The 24,466-nt window shown below is 43.4% G+C and overlaps 1 protein-coding gene across 1 annotated transcript in view; it reads right to left on the bottom strand.

Moving 5' to 3' along the window:
• The window catches only part of piezo1 (piezo type mechanosensitive ion channel component 1 (Er blood group)), a 67,711-nt gene that overhangs the window by 17,555 nt on the left and 25,690 nt on the right, over positions 1 to 24,466 (bottom strand). Inside the window, exons 5-31 of the mRNA XM_068567697.1 lie at positions 23,113 to 23,362; positions 22,063 to 22,276; positions 18,174 to 18,345; positions 17,702 to 17,791; positions 17,476 to 17,539; positions 16,148 to 16,251; positions 15,146 to 15,225; positions 14,865 to 15,045; positions 14,498 to 14,603; positions 13,844 to 14,022; positions 13,482 to 13,630; positions 12,293 to 12,451; positions 11,521 to 11,618; positions 9,570 to 9,736; positions 9,269 to 9,445; positions 7,961 to 8,086; positions 7,632 to 7,832; positions 6,445 to 6,649; positions 6,069 to 6,173; positions 5,021 to 5,177; positions 3,917 to 4,160; positions 3,043 to 3,139; positions 2,695 to 2,860; positions 2,472 to 2,561; positions 1,276 to 1,358; positions 992 to 1,060; positions 788 to 882 (exon numbers count right to left, since the gene is read on the bottom strand). Of these exons, the coding sequence (XP_068423798.1) occupies positions 788 to 882; positions 992 to 1,060; positions 1,276 to 1,358; positions 2,472 to 2,561; positions 2,695 to 2,860; positions 3,043 to 3,139; positions 3,917 to 4,160; positions 5,021 to 5,177; positions 6,069 to 6,173; positions 6,445 to 6,649; positions 7,632 to 7,832; positions 7,961 to 8,086; positions 9,269 to 9,445; positions 9,570 to 9,736; positions 11,521 to 11,618; positions 12,293 to 12,451; positions 13,482 to 13,630; positions 13,844 to 14,022; positions 14,498 to 14,603; positions 14,865 to 15,045; positions 15,146 to 15,225; positions 16,148 to 16,251; positions 17,476 to 17,539; positions 17,702 to 17,791; positions 18,174 to 18,345; positions 22,063 to 22,276; positions 23,113 to 23,362 (3,828 nt within the window). The remainder of the gene's footprint in view (positions 1 to 787; positions 883 to 991; positions 1,061 to 1,275; positions 1,359 to 2,471; positions 2,562 to 2,694; positions 2,861 to 3,042; positions 3,140 to 3,916; positions 4,161 to 5,020; positions 5,178 to 6,068; positions 6,174 to 6,444; positions 6,650 to 7,631; positions 7,833 to 7,960; positions 8,087 to 9,268; positions 9,446 to 9,569; positions 9,737 to 11,520; positions 11,619 to 12,292; positions 12,452 to 13,481; positions 13,631 to 13,843; positions 14,023 to 14,497; positions 14,604 to 14,864; positions 15,046 to 15,145; positions 15,226 to 16,147; positions 16,252 to 17,475; positions 17,540 to 17,701; positions 17,792 to 18,173; positions 18,346 to 22,062; positions 22,277 to 23,112; positions 23,363 to 24,466) is intronic.

Below are 24,466 nucleotides of genomic sequence, written 5' to 3'. Positions count from 1 at the left end.
CTCAAGTGTCCAAGAGATGCCACCTCAAGTGTCCAGGAGATGCCACCTCAAGTGTCCAAGAGATGCCACCGTACATTTGGCCATTTGGCAATGACAGTGCAAGTTTAGTGCGAATGATTTTGCACTAAACCTGATCCTGTAGGTCTACAGGTCTTGTAGGTCTACAGGCCGAGTAGGTCTACAGGTCTTGTAGGTCTACAGATCATGTGGGTCTACAGGTCTTGTAGGTCTACAGATCCTGTAGGTCTACAGGTCATGTAGGTCTACAGGTCTTGTAGGCCTACAGGTCTTGTAGGCCTACAGGTCTTGTAGGTCTACAGATCCTGTAGGTCTATAGGTCTTGTAGGTCTACAGATCCTGTGGGTCTACAGGTCCTGTAGGTCTACAGGTCTTGTAGGTCTACAGGTCTTGTAGGTCTATAGATCCTGTAGGTCTACAGGTCTTGTAGGTCTACAGGTCTTGTAGGCCTACAGGTCTTGTAGGCCAGGACATGAAGTGGTGACTCCATCCATGGAGGTAGTTGGTGGGCCAATCCCCCTTTCTGCATCATATACTGTGGGGTCTCACATATTTGGGTGAACACTTCCTGATTGACCAGCTACGCTTACACTTCATGTTCAAAGGGCGTGATGGTAGAATATTACCCAAAGAGTCCCCAATGGACAGCAGAGCTTGTGTAAGTAACAACTTGGCATGCATGAAGACAAACACATAACACTGACCCCCATAGAAAAGGTACTGATGTATTATTTATGTAAGTACATTTTGTGAAACAGTTGTGTCTGACCTCACAGGCAGTCTGTTTTTGGGGCTTTTGTTCTTCAGAGTCCTCTTCGTCCTCACTGTCGGATTCAAACAGGTAGTACTCTCCGGAGTGGAGCACTGTGGATGAAGAAACATGTTTCAATGTCCTCTGGCTCACTAGATATGGATTACCTGATGCTACTTGAGTATGTTCTTCACCTATAAGCCACCTGAGTGTTTGTCATACCTGTAGCATGGTCCAACCACGGCTGGGACCAATTCTTCTTCCTGGAACTCTTCTTGTTAGTCCGGCTCTCTGGAGAAAAAACAAGAGGCGATTCAGATTGGTGGAAGTACTGCACGTCCTGACTGACACTACTAATGTACTGGACTCTACGTGTAATGCTCTCTAATCACGAGTATGCAGACCTGAAAGGCGCTTCATCTGCTGCTAAAAACAAAGCTGGGGTTGTACACGTTTACTGGTTTTCTAAGGTTTCAAACAGTTTGTCTCCGGTCAGCAGGTCCTACCGGCTTTCTTGCTCTCGTTCGAATCGTCACTTGTTTTGGGTCCGTCTCGATGCTTCTGCTGCTTGGCGCGAATTCTCTGCATCCTGAGAGAGGAGACAGGAAAAGGAAGGGCAGAAGACTGAATAATTCAATAATCAATTCATAAAATTTGCTGTGGATGTAAAGCCATGTGTTCTATACCTGCCTGGTGTGTACCTTGGTATATTTAACGAACTGAAAACCCTTCTGATCAGACATAAAGCAGAAATAAGCAGAACTAATGGTCAGAGGAAAGCCGATAGAACTGTAGGCTACAGTGGCCTATGTACTCTTAGAAAATAATACGGAAACACATTTTATTTATTATATATTACTTCATTCTCAAAATGTCTTTTTCGAACTAAAACTCCACCGTAAATGAACGATTCCTGCTTTTGGTTTGTCTTGTTTCTCTAATGTGCAGCTGTTTTAGAGTAACTTTTGCCCCTCCTCTTGCCCTAAGGTGACCCCGTTGACCTTACAGTCTCCTTCAATTGACCTTTCCTATTCACCTGCTCCCCCGTTACCACTTTCCCTCATCAGCCTGGCAGTAATTGCACTCCTTGGCAGATTGTCATATCCGCTTCGTTGCTTCATGCCTTTGCTTCTGAGCTTCTGATCCCTGGACCTGTATCTGTACTCACCAGTGGACTCTGTTACTTTTGTTTGGACCCCATAGAAATAAGTCTTAATAAGTGCTTATATAGACCTTTTATGAAATAAATAAAATTAGACTTTTTGGTGCTGTTTGCGGCTTGCGACTCTCTTTCTCTGATGCAATTGTCTCTCACTCGAGTCTCTTTTCTGGTGTGAGATAACGTGAGGTAAATCTTGAGCTTAAGTCACACTCGCAGTGAAGCCGGCGCGAGACGTTGGTGGTGGAGGCACCATGGATCTCAAAACCAAATGTCAGGGTAAACCACGCCATAGTTGTTTAGATCTTTCACAAAACACCAAAAATGTCAACCTCATTGGCGCACAAGAGGAAAAATCAGATACTAAGAGAAGAGAATATGTTAGAATACTAACATTGCCACCCAAGGAGCCTTCAACTACTATCCGCTTGTGTTGAAGGCCACTAAATCTTCAACGTCATCGTCCAGCTTTCCATTTCTACAAGTTCTTTAATGAACCACGACGACGCTACTCACAAAAAGCAAACGTATGTGAACACTTACGATCTCTTGAGCTGCGACAGGGATTTCCTCTCAACTTGTTGGTGGAACTTAATGTTCTTCACGATACTGGCTCTGAAGAGCTCAAACCCCCTGGAGAAAGACATGCTTTTGTCAACAAGTAACAAGGAACGTGTGCAGAACTAGTCGTAGCGGTCCGTACATTTGGGACTCATCAACAGAGGCAATATTAGCTCACTCGTTCCTTCGGTTCTTTGTGTCTTACCTCGAGGCCTGTTTGGCAGAAGCCTGCAGCTCTGCGATCACATGCAGGAAGTAGTAACTGAGGAAGACCCTCCTCTGCAGCAACAGACAGAGAAAACAGATGCTGTCCCAAATGACCCCGGCCTCTTCCACCGGGAGGCTGCAGGTCTTGTCGCTCACTGATTTTGCTGTAAAGAAGAAGAAAAACAAACACTTTGACACATAAGCTACCGCAGAACATAACTGTAAATGCTTCTGACAGGTGTGAAAAAGACTTCTAATGTAGAAAGATTTAGTTCCACACTGGTCTTTATCGCAAATCACTTGTACCTGGCTATGGCGGCGTATAATTACTACTAAAAGCACTCACGGTCATAGTAGCCTTTGACCGTGCAAACCAGGCTGAAGAGTTGAATCACCCAACAGAAGCTTTTCTGCATCTGACACACAAACACACATGCCAGGATCTAAGAGAGAGAGAGAGAGAGAGAGAGAGAGAGAGAGAGAGAGAGAGAGAGAGAGAGAGAGAAATTTATGGGTTAGCATTTGAGTGAAATTTGCCTCATTATAATAACTTGAGCAATCCTAAACCTCTGGACCCTGAGATAATTTTCTCAATCTTAAATTCACCTTTTTAAGGCACTTGCATATCAGATACATACCCATGTTTTATATTTAAAATAGCAGAACAATCTCAGCTCTATATATATTGAGGCAACATTGCCATGAGGCAAAAGTGTAAAGAAAAAATATGACCCTAAAGTTGAAAAATGTAATTTGGTTTTTTTTTAAAATTATTATTCATATCTCTTGTGAAAACATAACTTTACTCATGTGGTTGAACTGTTTTGGTGCTATAGATTGGTTCACCAAAGGTCTTAGGTTCACAAAAGCTATGAAATATATGAATAAAATGGTAGATACATGTGAATAAATGTCCACCAATGACCACACGCAGGAGGCTGGAAACTCGAGAGCCTCGCGGCTTCAACCGTAGCAGATTCTTTTTTCTGTGCCGTGTTTTCGCGGAAATATGAATATTTAAGAAATGTGAATATGCGGCCGTGCGGGGGTCGATTTGAGAGGGTTATTCGATCATTCCTGCTAATCACATGCAATCACATTGCAGCAGGGCCACACTTCACTTCACTTTTGCTCCATCAATTAGACCAAAAGGTCAAAGGAACAAAAGAGCTCCGCAAAAAGCTGAAAACTAGCATCAAATTATGCGTTTTAGTACTTACCGACAGCATGTTTTTAGACACAATGACTGCCACGTTGTAGATGATGAGACAGTCCCACAAGACGAGGCGGGTCCTGGATGATTTGACCAGAAGCCGGGTGCCGAACAGCAGGAAGAAGAAGCAGGCGAGCAGGTAGCCCAGCCCGAACACGGAGATTCTCGTGGCGCCGGTGATGAAGACCACCGACAGCACGAACCAGAAGAAGTGGCGAAACACCAACACTTTAGCCATGTCCAGGTAACTCCTGGGGAGGGACAGGCAAAGAAACATGTCATGGTCAAACACGACAGATTTTAATTTGCATTTTAAATTTGCTATTTAATAGTGATTCAACCGACAGCTAGATGATAAAACATTAGCCCAGAATATTCTCATTGAATTTAGCTCATGCCAAAAAAGGTTGATATCTGTGTGTATGTTGGTTATTTAAGCAATAAGGGACGAGAGGCAGTACTGTATCGTCAATAATGTACAGTCAAAGGGTGTCGTTAGTGTGCTGTTCAAGGGTGTTGTTAGGCCCAACGCGCAGCTAACAACACCTTTGAACAGTACATTATTGACAATACAGTACATTATTGACGATACAGTACATTATTGACGACACAGTACATTATTGACGATAAAGTAAATTATTGACGATACAGTGCATTATTGACGATACAGTACATTATTGACGACACAGTACATTATTGACGATAAAGTAAATTATTGACGATACAATACATTATTGCAGATACAGTACATTATTGATGATACAGTACATTATTGACGATGCAGTACACTATTGACGATACAGTACAATATTGTCGATACAGTACATTTCTGACGATACAGTACATTATTGACAATATAGTACATTTTTGACGATACAGTACATTATTGACAATACAGTACATTATTGACGATACAGTACTGCCTCTCATCCCTTATTGCTTAAATGTAAAACTGCAGTACAATAATACCAGACATGTGTGTTACAGACATATCTACCAGAGAGCTAAAATCATATCTTATTCAGCAAACTTTATTACATTCCAGATTTGTTGTTTGTTTTTAGGCTGCATTTAAAAAAAAAACATATTTCAATCGTATTTCTGTATTTACCTGCAGTTGATGAAGTTGGGTGCGGGGTTAAAAAGTCGACCTTCCATTGGTTCAGGGTCATCTGTGTTCTCTCCCGCTAGGACCATCCACTCCTCTGTGTGCTCGCACTCAAACACCTTCCACTGCTGGGACGCACAGATCAGCAGCACGAAGTCCGCTTTGGACACACAACAACACAACACAACACATCATCATCATCATCATCATCATCATCATCAAAGGTGGTCCATCAGGACTAACTAACATTCACACTGATGGAGGAGCTACATGAAGGTACCACCTGTCCATCAGGACTAACTAACATTCACACTGATGGAGGAGCTACATGAAGGTACCACCTGTCCATCAGGACTAACATTCACACTGATGGAGGAGCTACATGAAGGTACCACCTGTCCATCAGGACTAACATTCACACTGATGGAGGAGCTACATGAAGGTACCACCTGTCCATCAGGACTAACATTCACACTGATGGAGGAGCTACATGAAGGTACCACCTGTCCATCAGGACTAACTAACATTCACACTGATGGAGGAGCTACATGAAGGTACCACCTGTCCATCAGGACTAACATTCACACTGATGGAGGAGCTACATGAAGGTACCACCTGTCCATCAGGACTAACATTCACACTGATGGAGGAGCTACATGAAGGTACCACCTGTCCATCAGGACTAACATTCACACTGATGGAGGAGCTACATGAAGGTACCACCTGTCCATCAGGACTAACTAACATTCACACTGATGGAGGAGCTACATGAAGGTACCACCTGTCCATCAGGACTAACATTCACACTGATGGAGGAGCTACATGAAGGTACCACCTGTCCATCAGGACTAACTAACATTCACACTGATGGAGGAGCTACATGAAGGTACCACCTGTCCATCAGGACTAACTAACATTCACACTGATGGAGGAGCTACATGAAGGAACCACCTGTCCATCAGGACTAACATTCACACTGATGGAGGAGCTACATGAAGGTACCACCTGTCCAGCAGGGATGTGTACAGATGGTGGGAGAAGACAGACTGACCTATGAGGTTTTTGGAGTTTGGCACCGTGTAGAAGTCAGGCAGGAAGATCCATTTGATGAGAGCTGAGTTAATCATCACTGACGTTTTCCACCGCCATGGATAGTCTACAGGAAGACACGGAGGAAGGTCAAAGTAGGTACATACATATGTACATACATGGATTTTCATTGAAGATGTGAATTGCTGTTACAATAAAAAAAAGCACAGCACTTTGTTTAATTTAAAGGTTTGACTGATGCCGACTCTGACGTGTTACTTTTGCTTGAGGATATAATTCCATACTGAAGTGTCAACTTTGTATTACCACTGGATTATGGACAAAAAAACGTACAGAGAGTCCAAATGTTCGTACACTCCACTTATTTGAGGACTCACCGATGCAGAGGGCCGGCGGCATGCCCACACACAGGAGATACTGGTAGATCATGAAGATGGACAGAAAGAGACAATATTTGGGCCAGATCCTGGCAATCGCCGCCCGCCGCCGCCTCACCAAGATGGCCACCAACCAACAGCCGTGGATTATCACCAGGAAGTTCATCCGCTGGCCAATCACGTTCACTGTCATCAGGAAACAGATCTGTGGAGAAAAAGAGGGCACGTTTTGGGAGAAAAGTTAATAATATTTCCCCTTATTAACTATCCTGATTTAATTGACTTTACTAAAAAAGCCCATGATTTTTTTTATTATCAGACCTTTTTTCTCATTTGCAATGATGACCTGGCCAAGAGGCAGCAGCACAAATATATATATGTATGTATATATATATATATATATATATATATATATATATATATATATATATATATATATATATATATATATATATATATATTTAAATGGAAGAGAGAGAGAGAGAGAGAGAAAGAGAGAGAGAGAAAGAGAGAGAGAAGTGAGGGCTGGTCAATAAGTACAGTATGACACACACATAGAAAAAAAAGTTTTAAAAAAAGTACATTTAATTTTTATTTAAAAAAAAAAATTGAATTCAAAAAATATTTCAAAAAATAGATGGAAGAAAGACAGAAGTGAGGGCTGGTCAGCAAGTACAGTATGACAAACACAAAACATAATAAATAAAATAAATAATTAAAATAATACAATTTAAAATAAAACTAATTTAATTTAATTTAATTTAATTAAAAAAAAAATAAAAACATGGATGGAAGAGAGAGAAAAGTGAGGGCTGGTCAACACAAGTAGAGTATGACAAACACAAAAAAAGTACACAAACAATATATATATATATATATATATATATATATATATATATATATATATATATATATATATGTGTGTATATACATATATATATATAATCAATTTTAAATAAATAAATTAAATTAAAACAATTAAAAAACGGATTGGAGAAAGACAGACGTGAGGATCAACAAGTAGAGTATGACAAACACATAAAAATAAATAATTTAAAAAAGAATTGAAATTAAAAAAACAAATGGATGGAAGAGAGAGAGAAGTGAGCGCTGCTCAACAAGTACAGCAGTAAACTGTGACCTGCTGCAGCTTCAGTTTGAACATGATGGAGGGATCTCTCAGCTACCTCCAGTCCAAACTTGTAGAAGGTGTAGTTCAGCAGGTACTTGAGGCACGCCACCAGGCCCTGGTCCAGAGTGTCCCGGGTGGCGTCGGGGAACAGAGCCGGGATGGTGGGCGGAGACCGCTGGAGCTGGCGGTAGTGGTGGGACTGGTGCCGGTACACCGTCGCCTCGAACACCAACAACATCAGCACGATCAAATGATTCTGAGGACGCAGACGCGACACACACGATACATCACCATGAACAGGGAGTCAATTCTTCTATACAGATGTTTTTCACATAGTGTCCAACACTTCCTGAATCTGATGAATAGAGCTGAGGGGATGTTTACCTTGCTGTATCCCAGCACGGTGGCATCTTTCCGGATGCCAAACCACTTGGCCGGGTCCACTGGCTCCTCGTACAGAGAAGAGTTCATCATCTCTTTTGGCTGCAGGTTGGTTTCATTCGTTAAAGGCTGTGAGGAAAAAAACAGGAAAGACACTCACTCATAAGCAGGAATGTAGTGTGCATGACTTTACTGTAGTGTGCATGACTCTACTGTAGTGTGCATGACTCTACTGTAATGTGCATGACTCTACTGTAGTATGCAGGACTCTACTGTAGTGTGCATGACTCTACTGTAGTGTGCATGACTCTACTGTAGTGTGCATGACTCTACTGTAGTGTGCAGGACTCTACTGTAGTGTGCATGACTCTACTGTAGTGTGCAGGACTCTACTGTAGTGTGCATGACTCTACTGTAGTGTGCATGACTCTACTGTAGTGTGCATGATTCAACTGTAGTGTGCATGACTCTACTGTAGTGTGCATGACTCTACTGTAATGTGCATGACTCTACTGTAGTGTGCATGACTTTACTGTAGTGTGCATGATTCAACTGTAGTGTGCAGGACTCTACTGTAGTGTGCATGACTCTACTGTAGTGTGCATGATTCAACTGTAGTGTGCATGACTCTACTGTAGTGTGCATGACTCTACTGTAGTGTGCAGGACTTTACTGTAGTGTCCATGACTCTACTGTAGTGTGCACGACTCTACTGTAGTGTGCATGACTCTACTGTAGTGTGCAGGACTTTACTGTAGTGTACATGACTCTACTGTAGTGTGCAGGACTTTACTGTAGTGTGCAGGACTTTACTGTAGTGTGCAGGACTTTACTGTAGTGTGCATGATTCAACTGTAGTGTGCATGACTCTACTGTAGTGTGCAGGACTCTACTGTAGTGTGCAGGACTTTACTGTAGTGTGCAGGACTCTACTGTAGTGTGCATGACTCTACTGTAGTGTGCATGACTCTACTGTAGTGTGCATGACTCATGGCTCATGGGGGAACACAGGAGAGAGAAGAAGCTGGAAGGGTCCTTGCCCTTTTTATTCCTTCTCTTTTTCTATTTTACGTGTGGCGGGGATCGAACCGCCGAATCAGACTGAGCCACAGTCACCGCAGGGTGATGAGATGTGAAGTAATTGAGTCTTATTACATTGTTATTGTTGTATTTACATGTGATTTATTGTGAGTCAGTATTGCTATTCATAGCTCCCTAGCCAACACAATCATAACATGGTGCCAGTTGGCACATACAACGTGGATGCAGAGTGTGTGTGTGTGTGTGTGTGTGTGTGTGTGTGTGTCTCACCAGGCTGCAGTTGCTGGAGTACTCCACCGGGTTGACGACGCTCAGCTGGTACAGCATCTTACACACGATGATGACACACACCCAGACCGTGGACAGGCAGGACGCCATGGGCCCGAAGCGGCTGTACGGCATCGCCAGAGACCACAGCACCACCAGCACCAGGTTCATCACGGACGGCTGCACGGGGACACCACAGGACTCAGGTCAGAGCGCACCCTTTCATCACCGAATATGGCAAGAAATACCATGAACGTGCAGATCAGTCAACTCTACATTTAATGTTGGATGATAGATAGATTACCTCCTCGAGTGAGACCCACACGGAGAAGAAGGCCACCATCTTGAGGATGTGGAGCTCCAGAAGCCTCCAGACGAACACTTGGACTTTTTGGAGAGAGTCAGAGAACCGTCTGGACAGAACCAACAGCCGGTCCATCACCAGGCCCCACTTACTGGGCATCGACTCCACTGAGGGACGCGAGAGACGGGGCGGAGGAGGAGAGAGAGAGGGAGAGAGAAGGAGAGAGAGAGGGGGAGAGAGAGGCAGAAGGACAACAATTGTGAGTGTACACGCCAAGACATACAAGATCATCAAAAGTCACGAACAAGAAAAAACATCTTGTGTCACTTCTTCAAACTTCATGGCAGACTGTTTTTTTTTTGTAATTTTCAGAGCAGCTGCCTCAGTACCAGCTTACAGAGCTGTGAGGGCGACGCTGTGCACGGTGCAGCGCCAGAAGCTGCCACTAGGTGCTGCTAGACTATTTACTGTACCTGAAGGTATCCTCAAAACAAGAAGACGTGATGAAGACGCTCAGAATACTGCAGTGTGTCCACTTCACACACATATGCACATTCAAATTATAATTACAGTTAATGTTGCAACTTGAATCTGATTTATTGACAGTCATACCTACCTACCTCTCTACCTACCTACCTACCTACCTACCTACCTACCTACCTACCTACCTATCTATCTACCTACCTACCTACCTACCTACCTACCTACCTACCTATCTATCTATCTATCTATCTATCTATCTACCTACCTACCTACCTACCTACCTACCTCTCTACCTACCTACCTATCTACCTACCTATCTCTCTACCTACCTATCTATCTAGCTGCCTACCTCTCTACCTACCCACATACCTACCTACCTACCTATCTCTCTCTCTACCTACCTATCTACCTACGTACTTACCTACCTATCTCTCTACCTACGTACCTACCTACCTATCTCTCTACCTACCTATCTACCTATCTCTCTACCTACCTACCTATCTACCTACCTAAATACCTACCTATCTATCTACCTACCTACCTACCCACTTACCTACCTACCTACCTACCTACCTACCTAAATCTCTACCTACCTACCTACCTACCTATCTCTCTCTCTACCTACCTATCTACCTACGTACTTACCTACCTATCTCTCTACCTACCTACCTACCTTCCTATCTCTCTACCTATCTATCTATCTCTCTACCTACCTATCTCTCTCTCTCTCTACCTACCTATCTCTCTACCTACCTACCTATCTATCTCTCTACCTACCTATCTATCTCTATACCTACCTACCTACCTACCTACCTACCTACCTACCTAAATACCTACCTATCTATCTACCTACCTACCCACTTACCTACCTACCTACCTACCTACCTACCTAAATCTCTACCTACCTACCTACCTACCTATCTCTTTACCTACCTACCTACCTACCTATCTCTTTACCTACCTACCTACCTACCTATCTACCTACGTATCTCTCTACCTACCTACCCACTTACCTACCTACCTACCTACCTACCTACCTACCTACCTACCTACCTACCTACCTACCTAAATCTCTACCTACCTACCTACCCATCTCTCTCTCTACTTACCTACCTACCTACATATCTATCTACCTACCTATCTCTCTACCTACCTACCCACTTACCCACCTACCTAAATCCCTACCTACCTACCCTCCTACCTACCTACCTATCTATCTATCTATCTATCTATCTATCTATCTATCTATCTATCTATCTATCTATCTATCTATCTATCTATCTATCCATCCATCCATCCTCCAGGAGAGCATGTTGGTATGACTGTAACGCTAAAGCAAAGATGACGTCATGTCTGCTGGGACACATGTTGCTGATGCACACTGTGTGTCCTTCTGGAGTAACACAGCTGTGTTTGACCACAGAAACAACATGTGTTGTGTTGCTAACATGAACTGTTGTCCTTTCACCTTCGTCTTCAGAGTCCTCGTCGGTGTTGGTCACCAGCTCTTCCTCCTCAAAGTCCATCCCCACGGGAGCAGAGCCGGTGGGCTCGCTGGGCTTCTTCCTGCAGGGGAGCAGCTCGTTGTGAATACAGGATGCTTAGGTTAACAAGGCGAGAGGAAACACGTCACGAAATGCAGACGTTTGAATGTGAATATTCATCTGACCACGTTGGAGATGAGAAGACAGAGTCATGTGATGAGACTGGAGCATTGTATACATTTCACCAGACTTTAATCCATCATAGGATGTATTGGTTTTGTATAGAATATAGTATTTGTGTGTGGAAATATTCCCTTAAATAATTCATTAATTAAAGTAAAAAAATGTTTTTGTAATATACATATAATTTAAATCTCTGAGCAGATTTTAATCTCATTTGTAACTCAACCCCCCCTGAGATATTGGGTTCTCTGGGGCATCAGTCACATGACAGATGCTCCAGTAGAGACGCTTCCCATGTGGCTTTAAATAAGGTGATAAGTCAGGAGCCCCAGGAGGGAGAAGCTTGTGTTACTTGTGTGTGGGTGAGACGTGCTGCAGGTGCGTGGTCCTCATGAAGGGTTGTGTTAGGGTTTGGGTTGTGTTACTTGTGTATGGGTGTGACGTGCTGCAGGTCCGTGGTCCTCATGAAGGGGTTGTGTTAGGGTTTGGGTTGTGTTACTTGTGTATGGGTGTGACGTGCTGCAGGTCAATGGTCCTCATGAAGGGGTTGTGTTAGGGTTTGGGTTGTGTTACTTGTGTATGGGTGTGACGTGCTCCAGGTCCGTGATCCTCATGAAGGGGTTGTGGAAGTAGTGCAGCTGCAGGATGCAGGCCAGCAGGAAGAAGCCGGGGATCAGGATGCTGCTGAAGAGCTCAGACAGGGCGAAGGTCTCCAGACCGATCGCTGCCAGCCTGAGGAGGACAGGAGGTTACAGAGGGGGATGGGACAAGGTGCAGTACACCAACAGTTCATTTTGACCCCCAGACAAACTTAAACCCGCCTCATGACCTCCACCTGTCTGCAGTGATGGTCGCCAGGCGGGACGTCCCGTTTGAGGTGATGGAGTTAAAATAGTCCTTTACGCTCGCTCCACCCCGTCGGACCCCATTTGGGGTCTGTACCTCTTTCACCCGTGTTCAAGTATTCGTATGAACCCCAAATGAGTTCTCATACTTGTGTTGTTTTATGTCTTTTTTCAGATCTCTTTTAATTTTTTTATAACATATTTTATAACGTCCAGCATGATTATCAGTGCAAATGCCTCCTGGAGCGGTCCCCAAGTTCTTCCAGCTCCATGGTTCAGGGCCTTAACAACATCCCCCATACTAATAACACACCTTTCTGGAAAGGTGAGGACCTAAGGAATACAAATCCGTAACAAAAAGCACTGCAAAACAAAGCTTTGACATATTGGGAAGGTGTTTTAGTAAAGGAAACGTGTTGTTTGCTTCAAAAATAGAAAAGTTACTTAATCTATGGGAAAACATTGTTGGATATTGTGACTTTAAATCTTCAGGAGCTTCTGCTGGTGCTCTACGACCCGGAAGCAGAAACATCCGCCGCGAAAAAAAGAAGAAGAAGAAGCTGTGGCCATTTTGTGACTTTACAGGTGGAATTAGGAGGTTCATAAGGACGTGGGTTGCTTCGTCAGATTCCCACAAGTTACATGGATGTGTCTGTTAGTGAAATGTGACTTAGTTAAGGGGAACATATGTACATCCTCACATGGGTTACAGTATTGCAGCACTTTAAATGAAGTTAAAATACGTTGTGGTTGCGGAGATGATTAAGTTTTTTAAAAAGAGACTTTTTAAAATCAGGCTGTGTGACTCTGAGCCCATAAAACTCTCCGTATGATGGAGATATCAAACACATGAATGATGTCAGAGACAGAGAAGCATCAGCAGGGGGGGGAAGTTGCTCTTGGCTAAAGCGACGTACTGTTCTTCAGTGAAACCAGTGAAGTTCCTCCAGTACCCGGGGAAGTCTTCAAACTGGTAGGTGTAGATGGATATGAGCACCAGCATGGTGTAGGCCACCACCAGCCACCAGAAGAGCTTCAGCAGACGCCTCCACAGAGCATAGTACACCTGGGGAGCAGCAAGCACTTCATCCAGGTGTTTTCAGGGTCAACATGTTTGTATGATAACAGTTTAAAGAGGAAACGGAGGGTTTAAAGTGACTTGTGGTCCAAAAAGAAGACGCAAAGAGAAACCAGCAATGTTGTTCTAGAAGTATCTGATGAGATGTTTCATCACAATGATATTACACCTTAAGCTGGAGGAAGAGGAGTCTGTTCCTACCTGGTAGAGACAGAGGCAGACGAGGAACAGCAGCATGTAGATGATCTTATAGCCCACCAGCTTCCCAGCGAAGGAAACCATGATGAACATCCCGCCGCACACGTAGATCCAGTATTTAGCGTGACTGCTCATCAACATGCCGCCCAGCACCTTCAGCACCGACTCATCAACAGCGCCCTCTGGAGGAGGGGGGAGGGAGGGGGGGGGGGGGGGAGAAAGAGAGATGGATGAAGGGAGAAGGGAGGAGAGGGATGGAGGGAGAAGGGGCGGGAGGGAAGGAGATGAGGAGAGAGGGGATGAGGAGGGAGGGAGGAGAGGGATGGAGGGAAAAGGGAGGAGAGGAATGAAGGGGTGAATGGGGAAAGAGGGATGAAGGGGGAGAGGGATTGAGGTATGAAGGGAGAAGGAGAGAGGGATGAAGGGAGAAGGAGAGAGAGAGGGATGAAGGGATGAATGGGGAAAGAGGGATGAAGGGGAGAGAGGGATGAAGGGAAGAAGAGGAGTGAGAGAGATCAGAATGTAAAACAGCGTTAATGGATTATCCAATGGGTGATCAGGTTTTTAAATAGCTAGAAGACAGGTACGTTGTTTGTGTATGTGTGTGTGTGTGTGTGTGTGTGTGTGTGTGTGTGTGTGTGTGTGTGTGTGTCTGACCTCCTGTCGTGACCTCCTGTAGGGGCGTGCTCTTTTTCCTCTTCCTGCTGAAGTTTTCCTTCACCGACTGACGAACTAACAGCCAGAAGGTCAAAGTGAACAGGAGCTGAAGAGAGAGAGGGAGGAGGGGGGGGGAGGAAGAGAGGAAAAGCAATAATTCAGTTCCATTCAGTTTATTTTGTATGTTCTCTGTTACATAACTGGGAATGTCCTTTCATATGAGATCACAGAGTGTTTATCTGCCTTTAATCCGGCACAACCAGGAGCCGAACTCCTGATATTTTGCCAACAAGACCCACTGCTGCACGAGAGATGAGCTTAAAATCTCAAACATGACAAACATACAGTATCTGCTCTCTGGTCTCACCATGGCTCCCAGTCTCAAACAGGGGTGCTGGGCTCGGTCCAGCCCCAGCTGCCGGAGGCTCATGGTGCCCACCGTGGTGGGCAGTTCGGGCTGCAGCTCCATGGCCCAGACGTACTGCAGGCAGCACAGAGCCAGGCCGTACAGCAGGATGAAGGGAGAGCACAGCGTGGCTGCATGCCGCCTGCAAGGAGAGACGGGGAACTGTCAGCAGGAATCCATCCGGTGCGAAAAAACTGTCACTTTTAAAATGGTGCTCGGTCCGGGTTTGTCCTGCAGGGTACCTGGCTCGCAGCATCCAGATGAGACACGCCCACAACAGCAGCACGAAGGTCAGCCAGCTGTGGTACGTGATGCTCCAGACCTGGACCGCATGGGAACCGCGCATGAGAAAAGACGGGAAAACATTTTGTGTTGCTTTTCTTCACCGAGAGACAAAGGCGGCCGAAACCGGTCCGTGATACTGACGTCACGGCAAGTAACTTTCCTTTTGTGTTGATTTAAGATGAGTGTGTGGATGAATGTGTGAGTGGTTGGTTGTGAGCTCCAGGTTCTGCTTTAGAGAACCTGAAGTTGTACGGCGGTCCTGGTTCGGGTTCTCCTCGGTTCTCTCTACTCTCTGAGGGGCCGATAACACCAAAACGCCTCGACAAAAACTGTGAGCGGGTCTGCGCGCGCAACCGGGCGATACAACTTCATTTACTGAATGGATCCAAGCAGACGTGGCGCTCTTTCTCTTGCTGGGTCGTGGGATGAGGAGGAGGAGGCGGAAGAAGAAGAACCCCAAAAAGCGGCGTTTTTGGGTTCACGATATAAAAAAATTAAAAATAAAAAAGTACGGCGAATACCACCATCTATTCCGCGAGTTGTATCAGGATGACGAGAGCTTTCAGTTTGAGCGTCTTCTGAGCAGCAGAGTCGTGTTTGCATCTAGAATTGTAAAGCTCTTCGTCATTTGAAAAACGCTAATATTAGCGCCTCGCCGGAGGGAAGCCATTTTCTTTTAAATTTCCCGCCACACGTAAAAACCGGAAGGAAGATGGAAAGTATTAAAGCCCGCCTCTAAGCTAGAAAACGCGGCGCGGCGTTTAAAAGGCGCGCATGAAGTGCGTCATCAGCCCCTAGTGCTGCGTTCACATATCTTTTGGTGTGAACGCAGCACAACTGATTGAATTATGGATCATGTTCATTGAGTGGGCAGCAAAGTGTGTTGCATTGTGTCTTTTTATCAAATATGAGATGTGTCTATAAATGTATAAAATGGTGGTTTATTGTTGAATAGTTACCATCATGGCGATGAGAGCACAGACGTAGCTCTGCTGCATCACCACCTTCCCAAGCAGGAAAAACGGGCTCTCGCTCTGTTGAGGGCCGCCGGGGCCACGAGCACCTGCCAACAACAACAACAACAACAACACAGCATCAATATAACACATGTATATCTGAGAAGTACTGAAAGTGTTGAAAGGGTCATTAAAAAGAAAGAAGTTTATTACAGCTTGGCTGTTACTTTTATAGGCGTGGTCATTGTGGCTCTCAGTTATAATAACAGTGTAATTACACAGTTAATCGCTGGGATCTGAGAACACAATGACATCACTACAACAAAGTCAGACATGGAAACAAACCACTTGTGTAGATCATAAAAAAAACGCTTTATTTAGGATAAATAAAACTGATGCTGCTGATCCCTCACTGGACAGGAAGACTGTAAACTGTGATGGATGTTTACAGCACACAGTTTAGGTCACAGTGACTTTTCCTTTTGTTTCTTTCCAACCTGACTGCTGCTTTTTAACCTGTCGGAGCTTTCGTGACGTCGCCGTGTTCACAGATCAGAGCGATCTCCTTCAGTGACGACTAAGTTATGTTTCCCTTTGTTTTCACATTTCTGCCATCTTTGGGTTTCCCGTTTTATTTTGTCACTCACCTCTCCCTCTCATTTTAGATAACTCCACTTCCTGTCCCTGAGTGCTTCCTGCCAGTGTGAATTGGTCAAATCCTTAAGTCCTTAAACCCTGAACCCTCAAGGACTTATCTGACGTCACCTGGTAAATGAGAGGCTGTCAGGACGTAACGTAAGGAAAATATGAACCGGACATTCATATCAGTCATAGTGACGTCACATCCTGTTATGTACAATTGTGGGTATTTATGTTATATTTTGTACTTGTTTGGCTCTACTGAGTCCTTGCCTCAGTGGAGCCTTTGGCTTTAACCAATACAGTGTGATCAAAAATGTAAAGTTGAACTACAAAATAAAAGAGAATATATCAACATGGACACCTGTCAATAGTGTAAAAGACTCTTTCATGGACTGATCTGCTATTGCTGAGATTGATTTAATAGAAGTAGATACACAGCATGAATCGATGCCACGTTTAAAAATATTCAACTTGAAAATGTCTTTGTCCTGATGCACATTGATGAACTTCATTGTCAGTGACATCTTCTTCATTTTAATATTGTTATCAAACCTGATGGAAATGACTTCCCCCTAAATGCAAATGTCATCTAAATCCTGAATAGATTTGCCACCGTTGTGATGATCGAATGACACACACAGTTTTAGTTGCATTGATCATTTCTGTAAAGAATAAGTAGTATTTGATACCCAGATCCGGCTCCGTCTCTCCAGCCATCGTTCCTCCTCTGCTCTCCGTGGACAGCAGCATGAGCTGAAACACACAAACACACATTTTAGTGGGTATTTGTGTGTAGTTTTATTAACTTCATTCCACTTGATGTCACTCAGAGGGGTTAAAAACAAAACAATGCGTCCATACTTTCATTGTCGTTTCCTAAAATGGTCACATGCACACAGAGACATTAATATTCACCTGTGTGTCATCTTCATAATCATTTTTCTGTGGATTCCATGACCGTAACTCCACCATCTCCTCCTCCTGCGGCTGCCCCTTCTTGACCTCCTGGACACACAAATACAGCGTCCGATAAGAAGCACATGATCATGAAAACACAACAATCATTGCACAAAAGTTGAGCGACTTCCTTTAAAATTAAAGCAGCAACGACAGTGGAAGAAGCAGAAAACTGTGACTGGAGAGTGAGAGTTAACCATCTCACTGTATCTGCTCACAGTCAGTCGTGAAAGGAGGGTCAGAGATGTGAAATGTGCACAAATTATAATACAGTTATTATTTAGTGAAGTAGGAATTGCTTCAATTTTACGAAATCTAAGTTCTAAGAGCAAAACGTACCACTTTCACGCTCACTTTGAGACTTTTTCTTATTCATCAAATCATCTATTTTCTCTGTAATACTCAGCAGTGATGGAGAAGCAGCAGGTACCTGGTCGGGTGCTGCATGATACCCGGTCTTGATAACTGTTGCGATGGTGATATAGAGGAGGAACAGTATTCCCGGGTTGACGTAAACTGGCCAATCGTGATCGGCGTTAAGGTTGAGGTCGTAAGGTGAGGAGCAGTTTCCTGGTATGATGATGGCCTTCAGCCCGAAGAGTCTAGACAGGAGCAGACATCAAGGAATGAGAAGACAAAGAGGGAGAAGGGTCGGGGATGAAGACACCGGGAGGCAAGAAAATGCTTTTAAAGATCCGTAAACTCTTGGTTTAGTTTGTTTACGGTTGTATTCTTACATTCCCTGCATATTTTGTGTTCCTGTCTTTGTGGTGTTCCTTCCATTTTCTTTTCGCCACGCCTCGTCTTCAAGTTTCTCTATTTCGGTCATTTCAGTACTTCCTGTTTAATTTTCGTGTGACTCACCTCTCTTCTCCTTTCAGATCACTTCGCTTCCTGCCTTTGTGTGTTTTCCCGCCACTGTGTTTGTGTGCCCGCCCCCTGATTGACTGCACCTGTGTCCGATCACCCCCAACTCCTCTGTGTGTAATGTTCTAGTGAATTTCCTTGTGTTCATGGTGTGGGTTTTGATATCTCTGCCTGTTTCTTCTTGACCTTGTCTTCGGCCTCACCGCTGCCTGAGATGTTTGTGTCACAGCAGCGTTAGCTTGTGGGTTAGCTTGTGGGTTAGCTCTACGCGTACGCGCCCCACACGGTGTTGGAGAGCGAACGAAATTTCACTGCGAGTCCAAAATAAGCTGTGGAGCAACAACCTTAACACATCACATTCTACACAACTGACTTAATCAGACAATTATTGTTTTGTAATTGACAGTATGCTAACCACACAGCAGCCTGAACGAGGTTGTGTTAGCTTGTGCGTTAGCTTGTGGGTTAGCTCTATTGGGGGAAGGCTATGACCGGTGACAATCGGTTTCATATTTATTTTGCTGGTCACATTTATACATGTGCCGCTGTCGCATGCTAGTTTTACATCGGTACACAAAGTCAGAGACGTTAGCATCACAGCTAAGTGCCCCACACGGTGTCAGGGAGCCGAGAAAATTTCTCAAAATAAGCCGTGGAGGAACAACCTAAACACATCACATCACAATCTACACAACAGACTTAATCAGACAATTATTGTTTCGTAATTGATGTTCAGAGTAATTTCAGTACTCGGTATGCTAACCACACAGCAGCGTGAACGAGCGTTAGCTTGTGCGTTAGCTCTACTTGGTAAAAATGGGGGAAAGGTAAGTTATGATGCAACCATGATTTAAAATAGAGAGGGAATTATGATTATGTTAATCAAAGTATTTCAATATTTAAACATTTACGGTTTACATTGCCTTTGAAATGGTTGACATTATGCTCCACCTCTTCAGAAGCATTTATATGAATGTTATATATACTGTACCATTACTGTTCATGCTTTAAAATTATACTCTGATATCAATTTTAAGCCATACCGCCCAGCCCTAAGTTGATATACCACTAACTTTGCATGTTAGTGTGGATACTTGTAATATTTTAGTTTTCACGATTCACGTCTAATACTACAAAATCAACGCCTTGATCAATTTAGTTGTACAATTATTACGACTCGTAATTATCGACTCGTAGTTTTTCCTATTCCTTTCAGGCACAATTATGAATATGTATAAAAATATAAGCACACACACACACACACACTGTGCTGCCGGTGAGGTAACTAAAACAGAGACCTGGCAAGAACGCTGGTGATGACAGAAGAGCGAAACAGAGAGGGAGTGAAGTCATATGTGATAGTGGAATGCTGCACTGCTCGTTCTTTCTGCAATTCAGCGTCGGGTGAGAAGAGGGCGAGGTGACGAAACATCCGCCGCTAGCTGCTAGCTGCTAGCTGCTAGCTGCTAGCTCATTCCACGCGTACCGATCCAGAAAATCGCAGCGTCCTCACATTCCTCTGTTCTAACACACACGTTGTGTTTTCTCACACGGAGATTCCACATTGCAAGGCAAGCACACTATGAATAGACATTAATGGTTTCCTGGGAGGAAGGAACATGAGCTTCAAGTACACTGCCTACAGAATATCACATGGCATTGGCCGAACTGTGCAGACAGCAAGTAACACGATGAGAGTGGAGGCCTTTCGAGGTCACAGAGATTTAGTGAAGCAATGCAAGGAGGGATTTTGGTGGTTTGGAGGTGACTATGCTCCTTCAGAAATGTGGCTATGGCATATTGCAAACCTGTTTTCACTCCAAATTCATCAAATACCACAGCTTTAGTGCCCATCATTGTCTGGATTAGACGCTTAGGGTCACCATTTAGCGCCCGTACGAGACATACTGGCTTTCAACTCATTTATGATTGGACGGTTAGAGCAACTGATGTCGTAAAAAGAACAAGAAAGTCTGCAAAGGGAAAGTAGAACGAGTAAAACAAACGCAGAACCTTCACATCCAGTGTAAAACCAAGTGTAACCATTTAGGGCCTGTTGTGTAACAAGCATTGTTATTTTACACACCTAGTTTCTACTGCAACACTCCTAGTTTCTACTGCAACACCCTTATTTTCTACTGCAACACCTCTATTTTCTACTGCTACACCTCTATTTTCTACTGCAACACCTCTATTTTCTACTGCAACACCTCTATTTTCTACTGCAACACCTCTATTTTCTACTGCAACACCTCTACTTTCAACTGCAACACCTCTATTTTCTACTGCAACACCTCTATTTTCTACTGCAACACTCCTATTTTCTACTGCAACACCTCTATTTTCTACTGCAACACCTCTATTTTCTACTGCAACACTCCTATTTTCTACTGCTACACCTCTATTTTCTACTGCTACACCTCTATTTTCTACTGCTACACCTCTATTTTCTTGTGCAACACTCCTATTTTCTACTTCTACACCTCTATTTTCTACTGCAACACTCCTATTTTCTACTTCTACACCTCTATTTTCTACTGCAACACTAATATTTTCTACTGCAACACCTCTATTTTCTACTGCAACACCTCTAGTTTCTACTGCAACACTCCTATTTTCTACTGCAACACCTCTATTTTCTACTGCAACGCCTCTATTTTCTACTGCAACACCCCTATTTTCTACTGCTACACCTCTATTTTCTACTGCAACACCCTTATTTTCTACTGCAACACCTCTATTTTCTACTGCAACACTAATATTTTCTACTGCAACACCTCTATTTTCTACTGCAACACCTCTAGTTTCTACTGCAACACTCCTATTTTCTACTGCAACACCTCTATTTTCTACTGCAACGCCTCTATTTTCTACTGCAACACCCCTATTTTCTACTGCTACACCTCTATTTTCTACTGCTACACCTCTATTTTCTTGTGCAACACCTCTATTTTCTTGTGCAACACTCCTATTTTCTACCTCTACACCTCTATTTTCTACTGCTACACCTCTATTTTCAACTGCAACACTCCTATTTTCTACCTCTACACCTCTATTTTCTACTGCAACACCTCTAGTTTCTACTGCAACACCTCTATTTTCTACTGCAACACTCCTATTTTCTACTGCAACACCTCTAGTTTCTACTGCAACACTCCTATTTTCTATTGCAACACCTCTATTTTCTACTGCAACACCTCTATTTTCTACCTCTACACCTCTATTTTCTACTGCAACACCTCTAGTTTCTACTGCAACACCTCTATTTTCTACTGCAACACCTCTATTTTCTACTGCTACACCTCTATTTTCTACTGCTACACCTCTATTTTCTACTGCTACACCTCTATTTTCTACTGCCAGACCTCTACTTTCCACTGCTACACCTCTATTTTCTACTGCAACGCCTCTATTTTCCAGGTACACACTGGTGGGGCGGAGCTGGGCCTCACCTGGCCCACAGGCTGTGTGGGGGGAACAGGGCCTGGGCCAGCAGGCTCTGGTACACGTACAGACACACCATGTGACCGGCCGTGAAGAAGCCCACCATCACACACAGCGCATTGAAACCCAGGTGACTGATGGGAAGGTGGCACGCCCACCACGTGCACACGCCGATGAAGAGCAGGAAGTAGAGGGCAGAGAAGGCGGAGGGCAGCGTGATGCCTGGGAGGGAAAAGGACGCAACGTTAAACACACACAGACACACAAACTCATCCAACAGTGTCGTCCTCATGACTTCTTTCACACGGCCTCAAAGCCTTTGGCATGTTTTGCAAATACACGTGTTACATTTGTAATTTTCCGAAGAGAAATATGTCTTCTAATAAATCCAAAGAGGTCTTTTGTTGTATTTTGCAGGAAGTGCTCATTTTTACTGAGAAATCATTTAGGTTTGCTCTTTAGACAATGTTGTACTGTCTTAATTCCTTAAACATACGTCATAATGTTAGCCATATTGTTTACTGCTCCGGTAATTACTGTAATTAATACATACAAATTATTAATCCGACAGTTTTTTGTAGTTTTTGAAGTATATATATATACATATTTATATACATATTTATATAAATATATATATATATATATATATATATATATATACATATATATATATATATATATATATATATATATGTTAATAGTATAGGTATAGTATACCATAATATAATAATAATAATACATATAATATTAGTATTATATATATATATATATATATATAATACTATTATATATAGACTATAATATACAGCTGTAGTTTTTGAAGTGTCAAAAAACATTACACAGGTTCTTAAATGTCATATAAGTATTTTATATATATACATATAAAAATAATGGTATAATACTTACTTATAATACTATTATAATTATAATAGTATAAGTATGATATACAAGTTAACACATAAGTATGTGAATATAAATGTGTGTTCAGTGGTCAGTGTGTGTGAACGTGTGTGTGTGTGAGCACTAGAGCATCACAGCAGAAGCTGTAACGGTCCTACCGGCCAGAGCCAGCAGGCCGATGGCCAGCATCTTCCCCAGGTCCCGCAGCAGTTTCCGAGCTTTGCTCTTCAGTCGCTCCGCCAGCTGCTTGGCTCTGGTTGCTGTGGAAACCTCCTCATCATCTTCTTCTTCCTCTTCTTCTTCTTCCTCTTCTTCTTCTTCTTCTTCTTCTTCCACTTCCTCTTCTTCCTCCTCCTGCTCCTCCTCCTCCTGATCTTCTGTGTTTTTTTCTGTGAATTCATCTTCAAGCTGAAGTGGGAAAGGAACAGAGTTATTATAGCACAAATACACAAAAACATTTAAAAAAACAACTAATAACCGTGAATACATTACATTAATTTACAAATAATGAATAAAAAAGGCATGTCTCTCCTCTCCGTGTTTATTTTTGTTATTTTTAATAATCCTCGGTTGGCACTGCTGGTACAGAAACCAGTGAATCGTGCGTATCATACTTTGAGGTGATGTGTGTGTGTGTGTCTCTGACACACTCACACACTGAGCTCCAGAGAGCAGGTGTGTGTGCAGGTGTCACATCTGACGACACCTCAAGATCCACCTCAGAGGTTTCTGATACTTGATAAATACTCAAAATGGAACATTTGAAATGGACTCGCATTGGAAAAAACCTAAAACACTCGACACGACACGTCATCACTCTCACATTCACACACACAGACTCCCACGCTGATGACACAGGCTGCCATACAAGCTGCCACCTGCCCATCAGGAACTCATGCGCATTCACACACACACACACACACACTCGTCACACATCCTTTGGGAGCAATTTGGGGTTCAGTATCACGGCCGAGGAACCTTTGACATGCGGGATTAGAAGAGGCGGGGCTCAAACCGCTGATATTTCAATTAGTGGACGACCCATATGACCTCATCAGCTGTTCATATATATATATATATATATATATATATATATATATATATATATATATATATATATATATATATATATATATATATACGTAGGCGGTGTTCAGTGTCATCAAGGAATGAGTGGATATATTTAGCTTTCAACAATTAAAACTTGCAAAACACAACGCTCTACCTGGAAGTCCATGTATAGTTGAAGAATTAAAAGTGGAGACAAAGTCCTGCATGTGACATAAAATGCCCAAACTTGGTTTAAACCGCGCCAAGCTGAAGCGTACAACAACACGCCACATTGGACGAGCCCCACGGGAACCTCAGCGTCCCCGTGACCGAGACCATAAACATGCGCGCACACCTTCTGCATCGTTCCACTGCGACTCAGGTTGCTAAAAGGAGGAAAAAACAACATTGGTCGGTCCTAACAGACCACTTTTGTGTTCCCGAACACGCCTGGGTCCTGAA

Source organism: Clinocottus analis, unplaced genomic scaffold (assembly GCF_023055335.1).
Source record: "Clinocottus analis isolate CAN_PGR_092001 unplaced genomic scaffold, fCliAna1.0.p SCAF_8, whole genome shotgun sequence".
In the NCBI taxonomy this organism is placed as follows: domain Eukaryota; kingdom Metazoa; phylum Chordata; class Actinopteri; order Perciformes; family Cottidae; genus Clinocottus; species Clinocottus analis.
Note: the sequence above shows the minus strand (reverse complement) of the source record. Positions and strands in the feature narration are given on the sequence as shown.